The sequence below is a fragment of the Microcaecilia unicolor genome, unplaced genomic scaffold, assembly GCF_901765095.1.
Source record: "Microcaecilia unicolor unplaced genomic scaffold, aMicUni1.1, whole genome shotgun sequence".
Taxonomy (NCBI): Eukaryota; Metazoa; Chordata; class Amphibia; order Gymnophiona; family Siphonopidae; genus Microcaecilia; species Microcaecilia unicolor.
Window position 1 is genome coordinate 232799 of NW_021963925.1, and position 13416 is coordinate 246214.

The following is a 13416-nucleotide window of genomic DNA, read 5'->3' on the forward strand; positions in this document are numbered from 1 at the left end:
AATAAAGGCCCACACCATAAAAATGGAAATAAAAATAAAAGCGAGTGCGCAAATGAAGGAAAAGACCTCAGAAACAATGTCTGCAGACGTAAGAAATTTTTGTACTCAATGTTGCGACAAAATATTATAGGGGAAAGGGACTTGATATACCACCTGTGTTTTTTTTGCAACTACATTCAAATCGGTTTATTATTAGCATTTGTATAGCGCTACCAGACGCACGCAGCGCTGAACACCTGATACAAAGAGACAGTCCCTGCTCAAAAGAGCTTACAATCTAAGTAATACAGACAAACAAGACAGGAATGGGTGAGAAGGGAGGAAGGGACAAGAGGAGGGTAATTGTGGCTAGGAGCTAAAAGCAGCAGTGAAAAGGTGGGTTTTCAGCATAGATTTGAAAACAGGTAGAGATGGAGCTAGACGTATAGGTCCAGGAAGTCTATTCGAGGCATAAGGTGCCGCGAGAGAAAAGGAGCGAAGCCTGGAGTTAGCAGTGGAGGAGAAGGACGACGAAGAGAGAGATTTGTAAAGTGAGCGGAGTTCACGGGGAGGAATGTAGGGAGAGATGAGAGCGGAGAGGTAATGGGGGGCTGCAGAGTGGATGCATTTAAAGGTCAGTATAAGAAGTTTAAACTGAATGCGGAAGCGGACAGGGAGCCAATGAAGTGACTTGAGGAGCGGGCTAGTATGGGTATAACGATTCTGGTGGAAAACAAGTCATGCCACAGAATTTTGGACAGATTGGAGAGGAGAGAGATGGCTGAGCGGAAGACCAGTGAGAAGTAAATTGCAATAGTCCAAGCGAGAGGCAACAAGGTGTGGACAAGGGTTCTGGCAGCGTATTCAGAAAGGAAGGGGTGAATTTTGCTAATGTTGTAGATAAAGAAGCGACAGGTTTTGGCGAATATGGGCAGAGAAGGAGAGAGAGGAATCAAAGATGACTCCAAGGTTACGAGCCGAGGAGACAGGGAGGATGTGAGTGCCATTAACAGAGACAGAGAAAATGGGGAAGAGGGGAGGTGGGTTTAGGGGAAAAACGAGAAGTTCAGTTTTGGTCATGTTGAGCTTTAGATGGCGTTGAGACATCCAAGCAGCAATGTCAGACAAGCAGGCTGAGATTTTGTCCTGGATCGAGGTTGAGATTTCAGGGGTGGAGATGTAGATCTGAGAGTCATCAGCGTAAAGATGGTACTGGAAGCCATGGGATGAAATCAGGGTACCAAGGGAAGAGGTATAGATGGAGAAGAGGAGGGGTCCAAGGACAGAACCCTGAGGCACACCAACAGAAAGTGGGATGGAAGTTGAAGAGGATCCACCAGAGTGAACACTGAAAGAACGAAGCGAGAGGTAAGAGGAGAACCAGGAAAGAACAGGGCCCTGGAATCCAAGCGAGGACAGCGTATCCAGAAGTATAGTGTGGTCAACAGTGTCGAAAGCAGCAGATAGGTCAAGAAGGATAAGGATAGAATAGAGACCTCTGGATTTAGCCAGTAGCAGGTCATTAGAGACTTTGGTAAGTGCAGTTTCAGTAGAGTGAAGAGGGCGAAAACCAGATTGGAGTGGGTCAAGAATAGGTTGCAAAGAAATCAATAGAAATCAAACAAAATAAAACATGGAAAAGAAAATAAGATGATACCTTTTTTATTGGACATAACTTAATACATTTCTTGATTAGCTTTCGAAGGTTGCCCTTCTTCGTTATGTCCAATAAAAAAAGGTATCTTATTTTCTTTTCCATGTTTTATTTTGTTTGATTTCTATTGATAACCTTAAGAGTGGACTAACATGGCTACCACACTCCTCTACTTAGGTTGCAAAGAAAGAAAGTCAAGACAACGGCGGTGAACGACACGTTCCAGTAATTTGTTGAGGAAAGGGAGAAGGGAGATGGGGTGATAGTTGGAGGACCAGGTAGGGTCAAGTGAGGGTTTTTTTTAAAGAGTGGAGTGACCACAGCATGTTTGAAGGCCATAGGAACAGTTGCAGTGGACAGTGAAAGATAAAGGATGTGACAAATGACTGGGATGACAGTAGGAGAGATAGTGTTAAGGGGATCAGAGGAACAGGTAGTAGATTTAGAGGAGGAAAGAAGAAGGGCAGTTTCATCAATAGACACTTCAGAGAAGGAGGAAAAAGAAGGAAAGGAAGGAGAGTAGGGGGTGAGGACTAAGGGAGAGAGAGGTGGGGAGGGTTTGGATGAAAATTCAAGGTTAATCTTACGGATTTTATTGTGGAAGTGCTCAGCTAGTGCCTGAGGAGAAAGAGATGGGGGAATTGGGGGCGGAGGTACCTTGAGAAGAGAGTTCAGTGTGGCGAAGAGGACTCGAGGGTTGGAGCCACAGGAATTTGTCAATTGGGTGAAGTATACTTAGTATAATCAGGTACTTTATTTGTACCTGGGGCAATGGAAGGTTAAGTGACTTGCCCAATCACAAGGAGCTGCAGTGGGACATCAAACCTAGTTCCCCAGGATTAAAGTCTGCTGCACTAACCACTAGGCTATTCCTCCACTCCTCCAACAATGTGAAAAATGAGTGCATAAATCAAAAAGCTTTGTAAACTGTCTTCACTTTCAAATTATGTTCAAAAAAACTACAGCTTTGGTTTAAATCCCAACAGTATCCCATTTCACTGAAAGCTTCTTTAGGGGAAATACCGTGCTTGAACATAATTGACATAACAGACACTTTACCCAGAGCCACAAGCACGGTATTTCCCCCCCCTAAAGAAGCTTTCAGTAAACAGGACCCTGTTGGGATTTAAACCAAGGCTAAGTGTGTTTTTTTTAAACATAATTTGAAAGCAAAGACAGTTTACAAAGCTTTGATTTATCAACTAAATTTGCACAATGTTGGACATTTTTGGCCTATGATGATATTTCATCTGTTGAGACATTTAATACAAAAATTTCTTACGTCTGCAGACATTGTTTGAGGTCTTTTCCTCCATTTGCACTCATTTATTTTCATTCATATTTTTATGATTTTAGTTTGCACTGTTTTTGTGGACATTACCCTAGTTTTTCATTTGTGGTCTTTTCCTCCATTTGTACTCACATTTATTTCAATTCACAATTTTATGATTTCAGTTTGCACTGTTTTTGTGGATGTGACCCTAGATTTTGTTTTGACCTTTTGCAACAAAAACATAACACAATCTATTTCTGTGCCTTATCTACTATAATAAAACTCACTCTCAACGTTCTGAGGACACTGACGTCAGTGAAGCCAAGCCACTGACTTCAGTTCCTTCAGGTTCGAAGGTTCGTGGCGGTGAAGCCACCGGGCCCCGCCCTCGCGTCAAACGTCATGACATCGAGGGCGAAGCAAACATTGAGGGTGAGTTTTATTACTGTACCTGTGCTCCGCCCTCACGTCAAAACGCGATGACGTCGAGGGCGGCCCAGGAAAATCGCCACCCACACAGACCTACGACAACGCTAACAGCAGCGGCACACAAACCACCTACAACCGCGATGAGCAACGGGGCGGCCCAGGAAAATCGCCACTGTTCTCCGTATGTGATGAGTCACCACCCCCCCCCCCCAAAAAAAAAAAGCTAGCGCCAGTTTCATTGCTCTGAGAAACGGGCCTTCTTTCCTAGTATTACATAATCCAAGAAAAAGACCCAATATTAAACCATCTAATTCAATCACATGACATGCCCAGCGCTTATCCTCTTGAACAATGTAACATCTTCTTTAATGTCATTCAATATCAATACATATGTCAACAGTCTTTTTCTTCATTCGTTCTTATATATAAAGCTGTTCTTTTTATTATATATTTTTTTTAGTACTTTACATAAATTTACAACTATGGACCTCAGCAGCACGAGTACGGCGGCGATTCATATGTCAAGAGACCCGAATGCTCTCAACTATTGACATGCCATTGGCTCTTCATGGGTCCTCTAAATAGTTACAAACATTTTACATCTTACACGGTTTTACTGTTTCACCGTTTCATTAATTCAGTTATTTATTCCTACCAACAGCTTATATGATTTAAAACTTAGTTTTTAGTGTTTGGCAGTAATCTTCGGGACCTCTGGCTGACATGTGGCACGTTTCATAGGAGCTGCGTAAGGGTCAGGTCCACTGGAAATCAATGTAAATATCCAATGTTATATTGTGGGTGTTACTATTTAAAGTTTGAATGATAGTGGCGCCATCCTAGAGTAAATGTTTGACGATGGCGTCTTTGTTAGTAAGTGGTTCTGATAAAATTTGTAGGGTATGATTTAATTGCTAACATTGTAACATCGTTATTTTTATAACATTGGATATTTACATTGATTTCCAGTGGACCTGACCCTGACGCAGCTCCTGTTAAACATGCCGCATGTCGGCCAGAGGTCCCGAAGATTACTGCCAAACACTAAAGCTAAGCTTTAAGTCATATAAGCTGTTGGTAGGAATACATAACTGAATTAATGAAACAATGAAACAGTAAAACCGTATAAGATGTAAAATGCTTGTAATTATTTAGAGGATCCATGAAGAGCCAATGGTGTGTCAAGAGTTGACAGCATTCAGGTCTCTCGACATATGAATTGCCGCCGCACTCATTGTACTGCTGAGGTCCGTAGTTGTAAATTTATTTGATTTATGTAAAGTACTAAAAAATATACATAACAAAAAGAAGAACAGCTATATATATATATATATATATATAAAAGAACGTATTAAGACTGTTGACATATGTATTAATATTGAATGACATTAGAGAAGATGTTACATTATATTACATAATGGCACAGCAGTTTGACTTACAGAAGCAATAAATGGACAAGGTTGATGTCACTAATGTGCACAGGAAACTTACAACTGAAAGATAGAGTGACAAGTGGAATAAAATTGCCATGTAGCCTCCAACATTAACAAACTACAACAGCAGAGTGTTACACTAGAAGTCCAGCTGACTATTATGACCCAAAACACCAAGCCTAGAATGGCTTGTCTCATAAGATGCCCAAAACAGAATTATACCCCTTTGACTGTGTCGTTTATTCACCTGATAAAGAGGCAAGCTTAATGATTATGCACAGGCAGTTTCCTAGGGAAACAGCTTCTGGGAAGTAGTAAACAGCAGCTGCAGTCAAAGCAAAAATGATAGGTCCTTAGAGCCGCACGAACAGCAGAGCATGCTCTTACCCACAGGGAGGGAGGACAATCGGGTATACATATAAAGCAATGTCTCAAAGGGAGGGATGGTGTTAGGGCAATTATCAAAATCTTAGCAGAAGCCTAGAGACCTGAAAGTTGAGGGGCACAGGTGGGCACTACTGTAAGAGCTAATGCAGAATTACCCCCCCTCAATATAACTTCCTTTCCCCTCTACCAAAGTATGCAGACTAGCACCACCTATGTTGATGGACTGTAATGCCTTTGCACCAGTCCAGCTAAGAGTACCTTAACCAAAATAAATATTTACAGCACAAAAAAAAAAATACCATTAGGTTTTATAAACTACCCCACCCTCTGAAACAGACCTTACATTTATGGGCCATACCACAGAATGGCCTAACCACAGATTTTAGCATTACTGTAAATGAACATATTTCACACACTGAATAAAATTTATGATGGTCTTGTGATAGTGGGAACCCAGCTATTGAAGTCAAAGGAGGCATGTTCTTCAGCCTTTATAAACCACTTCTCTGAAGAATGGTAAAAAAAACATCTTATAAAAATATAACACATTAAGACATCCATAAATAAAGCACTAATAGAAACTGCACAAAAGAAAAGAAAATATGAAACAAAGTGTGGTTACTCAGCAAGTTATAACATTCCTGGGAAGAGGTGACCCAAAGAGCCATGCTTTGCACATCTTTTAAGAGTCACTTACATGACACCAAGTTATGGGGCCTGAATTCCAATAGGACCTGCACAGGAACATTAAAGGGTCATTTTGGCCGATACCAAGACACAATCTAAAACCTCAAGTAACAAGATCTGGGATGAACAAGTTCTTTAGTGACACAGACTATACCCTTCCAACAGTTCCCACAACAGTACTGTTTATCACCATATATTGAAATGGAGCTTGACTCCATAAAACATGTAAAAAATAAATAAATAAAACCACCTGACAGCTCAGTGTCATAGCTGCAACTAGAAACCAGTCTTCTCCCTTTCCTCCCATCAAGCACACCCAATTAAAGCAACTTTACAGCCAGCAGTCAAGCTGCAGCTCATTCAAGAGCTCTATACAGGTAACATGCACATTAACGCATGCTTCCCCAACTTGGATGGAACATAAGAAAAAAACCCAGATCACAAGTTACTGATTACAGCACTGCCACTAGCCCTACAACATAACTGAAATAATCTTCCCTCTATCAGAATATGGTTCACTTCCTTAAAATGTAAGGTATAGTGGAAAAAAATGATGTCAGAGTACCATGTGACTGGCAGAGTGGAGGAGTAGCCTAGTGGTTAGTGCAGCAGACTCTGATCCTGGGGAACTGGGTTTGATTCCCACTGCAGCTCCTTGTGACTGTGGGCAAGTCACTTAACTCTTCATTGCCCCAGGTACAAAATAAGTACCTGTATATATGTAAACCGCTTTGAATGTAGTTGCAAAATACCACAGAAAGGCAGTATATCAAGTCCCATTTCCCTTTCCCTGTTACCACATGCTGTCATCTGTTCTGTCCTAGGCTTACAGTTGTGATAACTTCCACTTCAAGCTATTAGAACACCAACAGAATACAATTTTCCAAATACTGTACTTTTAATTTATTTGTTACATTTGTACCCCACATTTTCCCACCTATTTGCAGGCTCAATGTGGCTGATAGACTCCGAAGTAAAACAAATACAAATAATGGTTAAGTTTTGGTAAGAAGGTTCATGTGGTAGGAATTGTGGTGGGATTATAGCCTGATATGTTTGCATCCCATTCATGGGAGTCATTGAACCATGTCTCCGTGATAGCAAGAATATCTAAATCTCCCTCTAACATCAGGGCTTGCAGATCATGAACTTCGTTGGTTAGACTGCGAGCGTTTGTGGTGGTCATTGCTTTCTAGCTACATTTCAGCGCTATTCTCATCTTCTGTATAGTTTTTTGTTTAGTTTCACCTTCTACTGTCTTGCTAAGAATTTAATTGCTAAGATTGCTTTCTTTACTACTGTTATATCTTGTCTTTTGCTGGGGGTGACTACCTGAATTGACCTTTCATTTGCCACCCCCACCTTATAGTTTGAATGCCTTGAAACATATTGTCTGAATTTCTCACTAAGGACTCTTAGTCCCTTTCATGTACAGCTTTACAAATACTCCAGTTTGCTATGGCTATAAGAATTATGAAACATTATATACAAATTACAAACTGAATTTTAAAGGTTTTACTAGCTAAATGGCAACTGCCCTTTAGAAATCTGTAGGTCCAGGCAACATAAATTGTTCAGTTACTTTTGGCAACTTTTGCGTTCTTGGGTGCTTGGTCATCCAGCTCAACTTGAGAGGTAAAGTGCCATGAATTTTCATGTACAGTTGACCAATACTGTGGCTCATTTTCTCCTTCCCATCCAACTACTGGAGTAGTTCACCAAGAAGCATAGGAGCCAGCTCTGTGGGTGATGGAGCACCAGCACTATTGATCGAACTCCTTGACTGTGTCCATGGAGGGGTTAATTTCTGTTGGGTTTAGTACCCCCAATCATTTAGAAAAGCTGGCTCCTATGCCACGAACAGCAGATGGTATTTGGGGGATCAGAATCCCATAGAGCACTCTTCTGCAGGTAGACAATTATACTACAGCACCTTCTGTCCCTGCCTACCCTTCAAAGTCTTCCACATTAAGCAGATTGGGAACCTATGTCCACCAGATTATAGGAGTATGAAACCCAGTTCAAAAACTGGCATTTTTGAGCACCCTAACAGATAAAATAGACTCCGTATATTTATGCAGATCACCCACTCCCTGACTTGTAACTAGAACTCGGGGAGCGAGACCTCTCCGACTGGACCAACTTCAAATTCAGAAGGAATAATGGAGCTGTACAAAAGCGCTCTGTACAGAAGACAGAAAAATGCTTCTATACATAGAGGCTAAAGCAATATTTAAGAAATAATCCCCATAAGGAAACGAATCCCAGCTGACTCCCATCATCTCTAAGATCTCAGCCCTCAGGCGCAGTCCAGGGCAGCAGCTGGAACTCAGCCAAAGCCAGACCATGGTTCATAAATAAACAAGACGAGCTCTGTAGGGAAGAGGACAAGGGACGGATGGGGGAGCATAAAAAAGGAGTTACCTGCCCAGCACTTCCAGCCTATCCAAGGTCAGCGTCAGGTTAGTGACTGGGGACAGTACAGATGCCTCCCGGTCCCGGGGAAGGTGGGATCTGAAGGTGGACAGCGGGGCCGGGGAGCCCAGGCCGTCAGCGTCACTCCACTTCATGTCCATGGCGGTAACAGCAGCCGGGAGACAGCAGAGGCGCTGCTAAGTAGAAAGAGAGGGATGGATGGAGAGGAGCCGCGGGAAAGGGCCACAGAGCCGACGCGCGCGCGGGGCCACCGCCTACCAATGAGGCAACACAAATCAAAACCCTGCGGGTCACGTGGTGCGTCTGCTGCGGGTGAAGGAGCAGAAGGATCTTTCCTCGCGCCTAACACACGCGCTCAGGCGAGAAAGAAAAGGGGACCCCGCCGCCCCACGCGGTTGACGTGCACGAGAAGGAACGCAGGCGCAAAGCTGAATCCCGCGTATAAAGAAAGCAAGAGGGAGGGGAAACCTACAAAACAAAAAAACACCTGCAAACGCAAAACGCCCAAGGAGGTTAGGTAAGATTGGTCAGAATACAAATCACAGTCTGACAAAAAATGTCCTACGAGATCGTCGAACCCGTGAAAACAGGACAGCAAATTGCTTCGCTCCCTTAGTACCCTTGACCTCTCCAACACACGCACACTTTCAACAGCGCATTAGCTCTAAACGGGAGACACGGTAGCACTACCACCACTTGCTATGCTAACCCCCAACTCCCTTTCATTTGGCATCCAGTGACGTCACGAAAGCTCTCCCGCGATTCACGACCCCCCCCCCCCCTCTCTTAGTACCCGCCCACCTTAGCAACTGCGCCCGAAATCTGGCGCCAAAACCTATGACAGCCAATCAGCGCGCAAATCTCTCTCCCCCGTCCCCCCGCCTCTACCGACAGGCAACCGAACCAATAACGGAGAACCTCTACATAGACTCTAAATGGAGGAACGATGGAAAGTAGCTTATTGGCCAGCAAGAGAAAAACAGAGGAAGGAAAGGAGATTATTTGACATTTTTACAGCTCCAGCCTCCCTTTCGTCGTCCACACACTCCTCGTGCAGACGAAAAGGACGCTTGTCCAATTGGTAAATGAAAATCGTGAGGGTCCTGATTTATGTCGACCAATAGGAGAACAAGAGGAAAAATACAGCGAAACGGGGGGGGGGGGGGGAGGAATCAGAGGTGTGACTCTGAAAGACAACAAAGGCGTATTTTGGGAACAAGTCCAAAGTCAGACCCGGGCTGATGTAGCAGCGGGTCACCTGAATTATATATTTCTGGACTATCCATAGATTGTTTTCCATTTCCAGGCTTTATTACAGTGGTTTTCATTCATTTTTAAATCGGGGCCACTTGGGATTCTAATGAGCTAAAGGAGAGCTGCCAAATATCTTCCCATACAGAGCTAAAAAAAAATTGCTGACTAGTGTGTATCAATTAATGACTAATTCCGAGCTAGGGAGGATACTCTTACATCCAATGCTATACAATTAATAATCCTCTCACTTGTCGTTTACAATAGAGAATATCATTCATGTGCACCCAGAGTGACAACCAGGGAGGGTATTTTTTGGAGTATAAAGAAGCCTCAACAACAGTGCTCCCCTGTTTTAGTTAGTTAGTTACTGTTTTCAATCAACTGGGGGCCTCCACTCTCATCATGGGCTCCACCTCCTGCTGTTATTCTCTCTTCTCTTTCTCTTTACTTTTTCTTTTTTTATTATTATTTTTTAACACTTATCTGGGTTAGCTGTGTTGTACACTCTTGAGGGCCACGGCTGACTATGGCCAAAGTTTCAGTCCTTCCTTGGGGTCCTTGGCATGTATCTCTAAAAAAAAATAGAAAACATCTCTTCAAACTCTTGAATTATTTTCCAACTTTACTCATCTCTGTTGTAAACTTCTTCAGTGTGCATCAATGACATCCATCCCCACCAGCGCACCTTCAAATTTCAATGGAGGATGCCTTCAAGGTTGTGAACATTTCCAAATGCGTTTTCTTTTGTCTACTGAGAAATGCGTTGTCCTTCAAACATGTGCTACTTTCCCCTTTCTGTCCTGAGCCAGGGAAGAGAGGCAGAGTAGCAGGCAAAAAAAACAACAACACAGAAAGATAATGGGGACTGCCTTTTGGGACCTTGCATTTAAGAACACAATTTTATTCATGAAGGTTTAATGAAGCTTGCTGCCATATTAGTTTGTCCAAAACAATAGCAAACTTGTGAGGTTTTATTAAACCACCTTGGTTTTTAATTCTGTCTGTTAGGAGGGGATGGGGGGGGGGGGTGTAAGGGGAGTTGAGAAGTTATTGTAGACTTCAGTGCTGCGCCATCAGATCTAACTCTGTATTATATCACTTGTACACCTATAATACCCCCACACCTGCACTGCAGTGCTGTACTGTATAAAAGTCTGCACTTGCTGGTTAGTTCTTCTGTTCAGGGCCGGTGTGTATCGGTGCTCATTCATAGCCCCTCATTGCTCTCTTGCGGGAATCTGTCAATGAGCTTGTCTCTTCCTATAATACTATTCTCTCCTGTGCTCTGGATACTCTCGCTCCTCCCATTCCCCATTCTGTAAAACGTACCAAACCCCAGCCTTGGCTGACCTCTAGAATCCGCTATCTACATTCCTGTGCCCGCTCTGCCGAATGCCTTTGGCTGAAATCCCGTGCCCATGCTGACTTCATATATTTCAAATTCTTGCTGACCTCTTTCCAGTCTGCTCTTTTACTTGCCAACAGGACTATTACATCCAGTTGACAAATTCTTTTGGCTCAAACCCTCGACGTCTCTTTGCCACACTGAACTGAGTTCTTTCATGATAAGGTTCACAAGATTAAACTTGAATTCCATATCATCAAGCTGATCAATCCATAGACTGGTGGGTTGTGTCCATCTACCAGCAGGTGGAGATAGAGAGCAAACTTTTGCCTCCCTATATGTGGTCATGTGCTGCCGGAAACTCCAGTATGTTCTCTATCTCAGCAGGTGGTGGTCACACACAGCAGCAGCTCTGGCTAGGCCTCCAAGCCTAATCCTTAGGTTTTGTTGAGGCCTGGGGTTGAGGGCTCTTTTGAGCAAATGCAAACCTGGTGGTGCCAGGTCCCTCCTTTTCTCCCCCCTCCCGCTGGCTCCGTTTAAAAAAAAAAAAAAAAAAAAAATATTTTTAAACGTCTTTAAAGGCGTTTAATTCGACGTTTCTTTAAACGTTCATTGCAGCTACTCACTGGGACACCAGTTCGTTACAGCTCGGAGCGGCAAGCAGGTAATTTTACCTTTTTATAGCGGGCAGGGGGTTCCCCGATTCTTCTCCTCGTGGCAATGGCGTCAGAGGGCGAGGGCGCAAAGGGTCGCTCCCCGGATCGCTGGAGCGCTTCTAGAGGGGATGCGGGGGTTTTACAACCTGATTCGCCCTTGATGGGTGATAGTTTAGTGACCGATGAATGTCCCGGTCGTTCCTCCGGCGTGGCGGTTTTTTCCCGCCATAAACGCCCATCCCCCGCTCCTCGCCTCCGCCATCTTGGCCGGCCACGCGGCTCGGACGGCTTCTTCGGGGCCGCCCTTGAGGTTGGAGACATTAATGCCATGAACGCCCTTAATTTGGGCGACGGCACAAAAGCGGCTAAAGTTAAGCGCCGTTCTTCCCGCGCGGCTCCTTCACGGAGTTTCGCGCCGGACGCCATTTTGGATGCGCAGCATGTCTCTCCCACACTATTGCGAGCGCCGGTTGAGAGTGCGTCTAGGGCTGTTGCCCAGGCTGCGGAAGTGCACAGTCTGGGGGGTTTCTCCCCCGAGTTTGTTTTGCTGCTGCATCAGGCTTTCCTCATGCAAAACGCTGCCCCTGCTCCCTCTTCTGATAAAGAGGTTGAGGTTCCCAGAGGTAAACGCCCTCGGGTTGATTTCCAGGCCTTGGAGGACTTTTGTCTCCTCCGATGTAGATGAGGGCAGCGTGTCTGAGGTCTCCCAACGATCCTTTGCGGATTCCTTGGAGGAGATAGATCCCCGCTCGGATGGAGCGGATGACCCCTCTGCAGCGCGGCTTTTTAGCCCAGAGGATTTGCCCAACCTGTTGTTACAGGCCATGGACACTTTGAAGATTTCCTCTCCGGAGGACGTCTCTCCCTCAGCCCCTGTTGGCTCTGCCATTATGCTGGGGACGAAGCGCCCGCCTACAACCTTCCACGTGCATGATGCCATGCACACCTTAATTGCGGCTCAATGGGATGTCCCGGAAACGAGCCTTAAAGTGGCTAGGGCTATGTCCCGCCTCTATCCTTTGGCTGTGAGTGAACGTGAGGCCTATCTGTGGCCTACCGTGGATTCTTTAATCACTGCGGTGACTAAGAAAACGGCGTTGCCGGTGGAAGGTGGCACGGCCCTAAAGGACGCCCAAGACAGAAGATTGGAGGCGGCCTTAAGGTCGTCCTTGGAGGCAGCTGCTTTAAGTTTGCAGGCCTCAGTTTGCGGCTCCTATGTGGCCAGGGCGTGCCGGACTATGGTGCAGCGGGCTTCCCCTCGGATCATTCCTTGAGGGCTGATTGGCCGGCCCTGGAATCGGGCTTAGCCTATTTGGCAGACTTGCTGTATGATGTCTGGAGAGCCTCAGCTAAAGGCATGGCTCAGACAGTCTCTGCGCGGCGGTGGCTTTGGCTGAAACATTGGTCTGCTGACCACGCCTCTAAATCCCGCCTGGCTAGATTGCCTTTTAAAGGCAAGCTGCTCTTTGGGGTCGAGCTGGACAAAATCGTGACCGATCTCGGCACGTCTAAGGGCAAGAAATTACCAGAGGTCAGGGCTCGGGTTAGTACTCGTCCCGATACCTCCATACCGCCCGGGCAAGTCGGGTTCCTCTGCCCCCTCTTCCTTCAAGAGGAATTTCTCCCCCAAGCAGCATTCCTTTCGCAGAGACCGCCGTCCCGGAGGTGCTCCCTCCGGTCCTCCCCCAGGGTCTCGTACCCAATGACGGGGCCTTGGTCCACGCCCCAGTGCAGATTGGAGGACGGCTGTCCTCGTTTCTGGGCGAGTGGACCACTATAACTTCAGACGCGTGGGTGCTGGAAGTCATCAGAGACGGCTACAAGCTAGAGTTCTGCCAACCCTTAAGAGACGGGTTTGTACTCTCTCCCTGCAAGTCTCCGGT

At 45.2% G+C, this 13416-nt stretch overlaps 1 protein-coding gene across 3 annotated transcripts in view; it reads right to left on the reverse strand.

Annotated features, from left to right (window-relative positions):
• Nucleotides 1-8982, reverse strand: part of LOC115459789 (M-phase inducer phosphatase 1-like) — a 167919-nt gene extending 158937 nt beyond the window's left edge. For 2 of the 3 annotated variants that reach the window (XM_030189565.1, XM_030189563.1), the window contains exon 1: nt 8267-8982. In XM_030189565.1, the coding sequence (XP_030045425.1) occupies nt 8267-8418 (152 nt within the window). In that variant the 5' untranslated portion in view covers nt 8419-8982. The remainder of the gene's footprint in view (nt 1-8266) is intronic. The other variant, XM_030189564.1, reaches the window with a different exon arrangement.
• Nucleotides 8983-13416: the final 4434 nt, after the last annotated feature.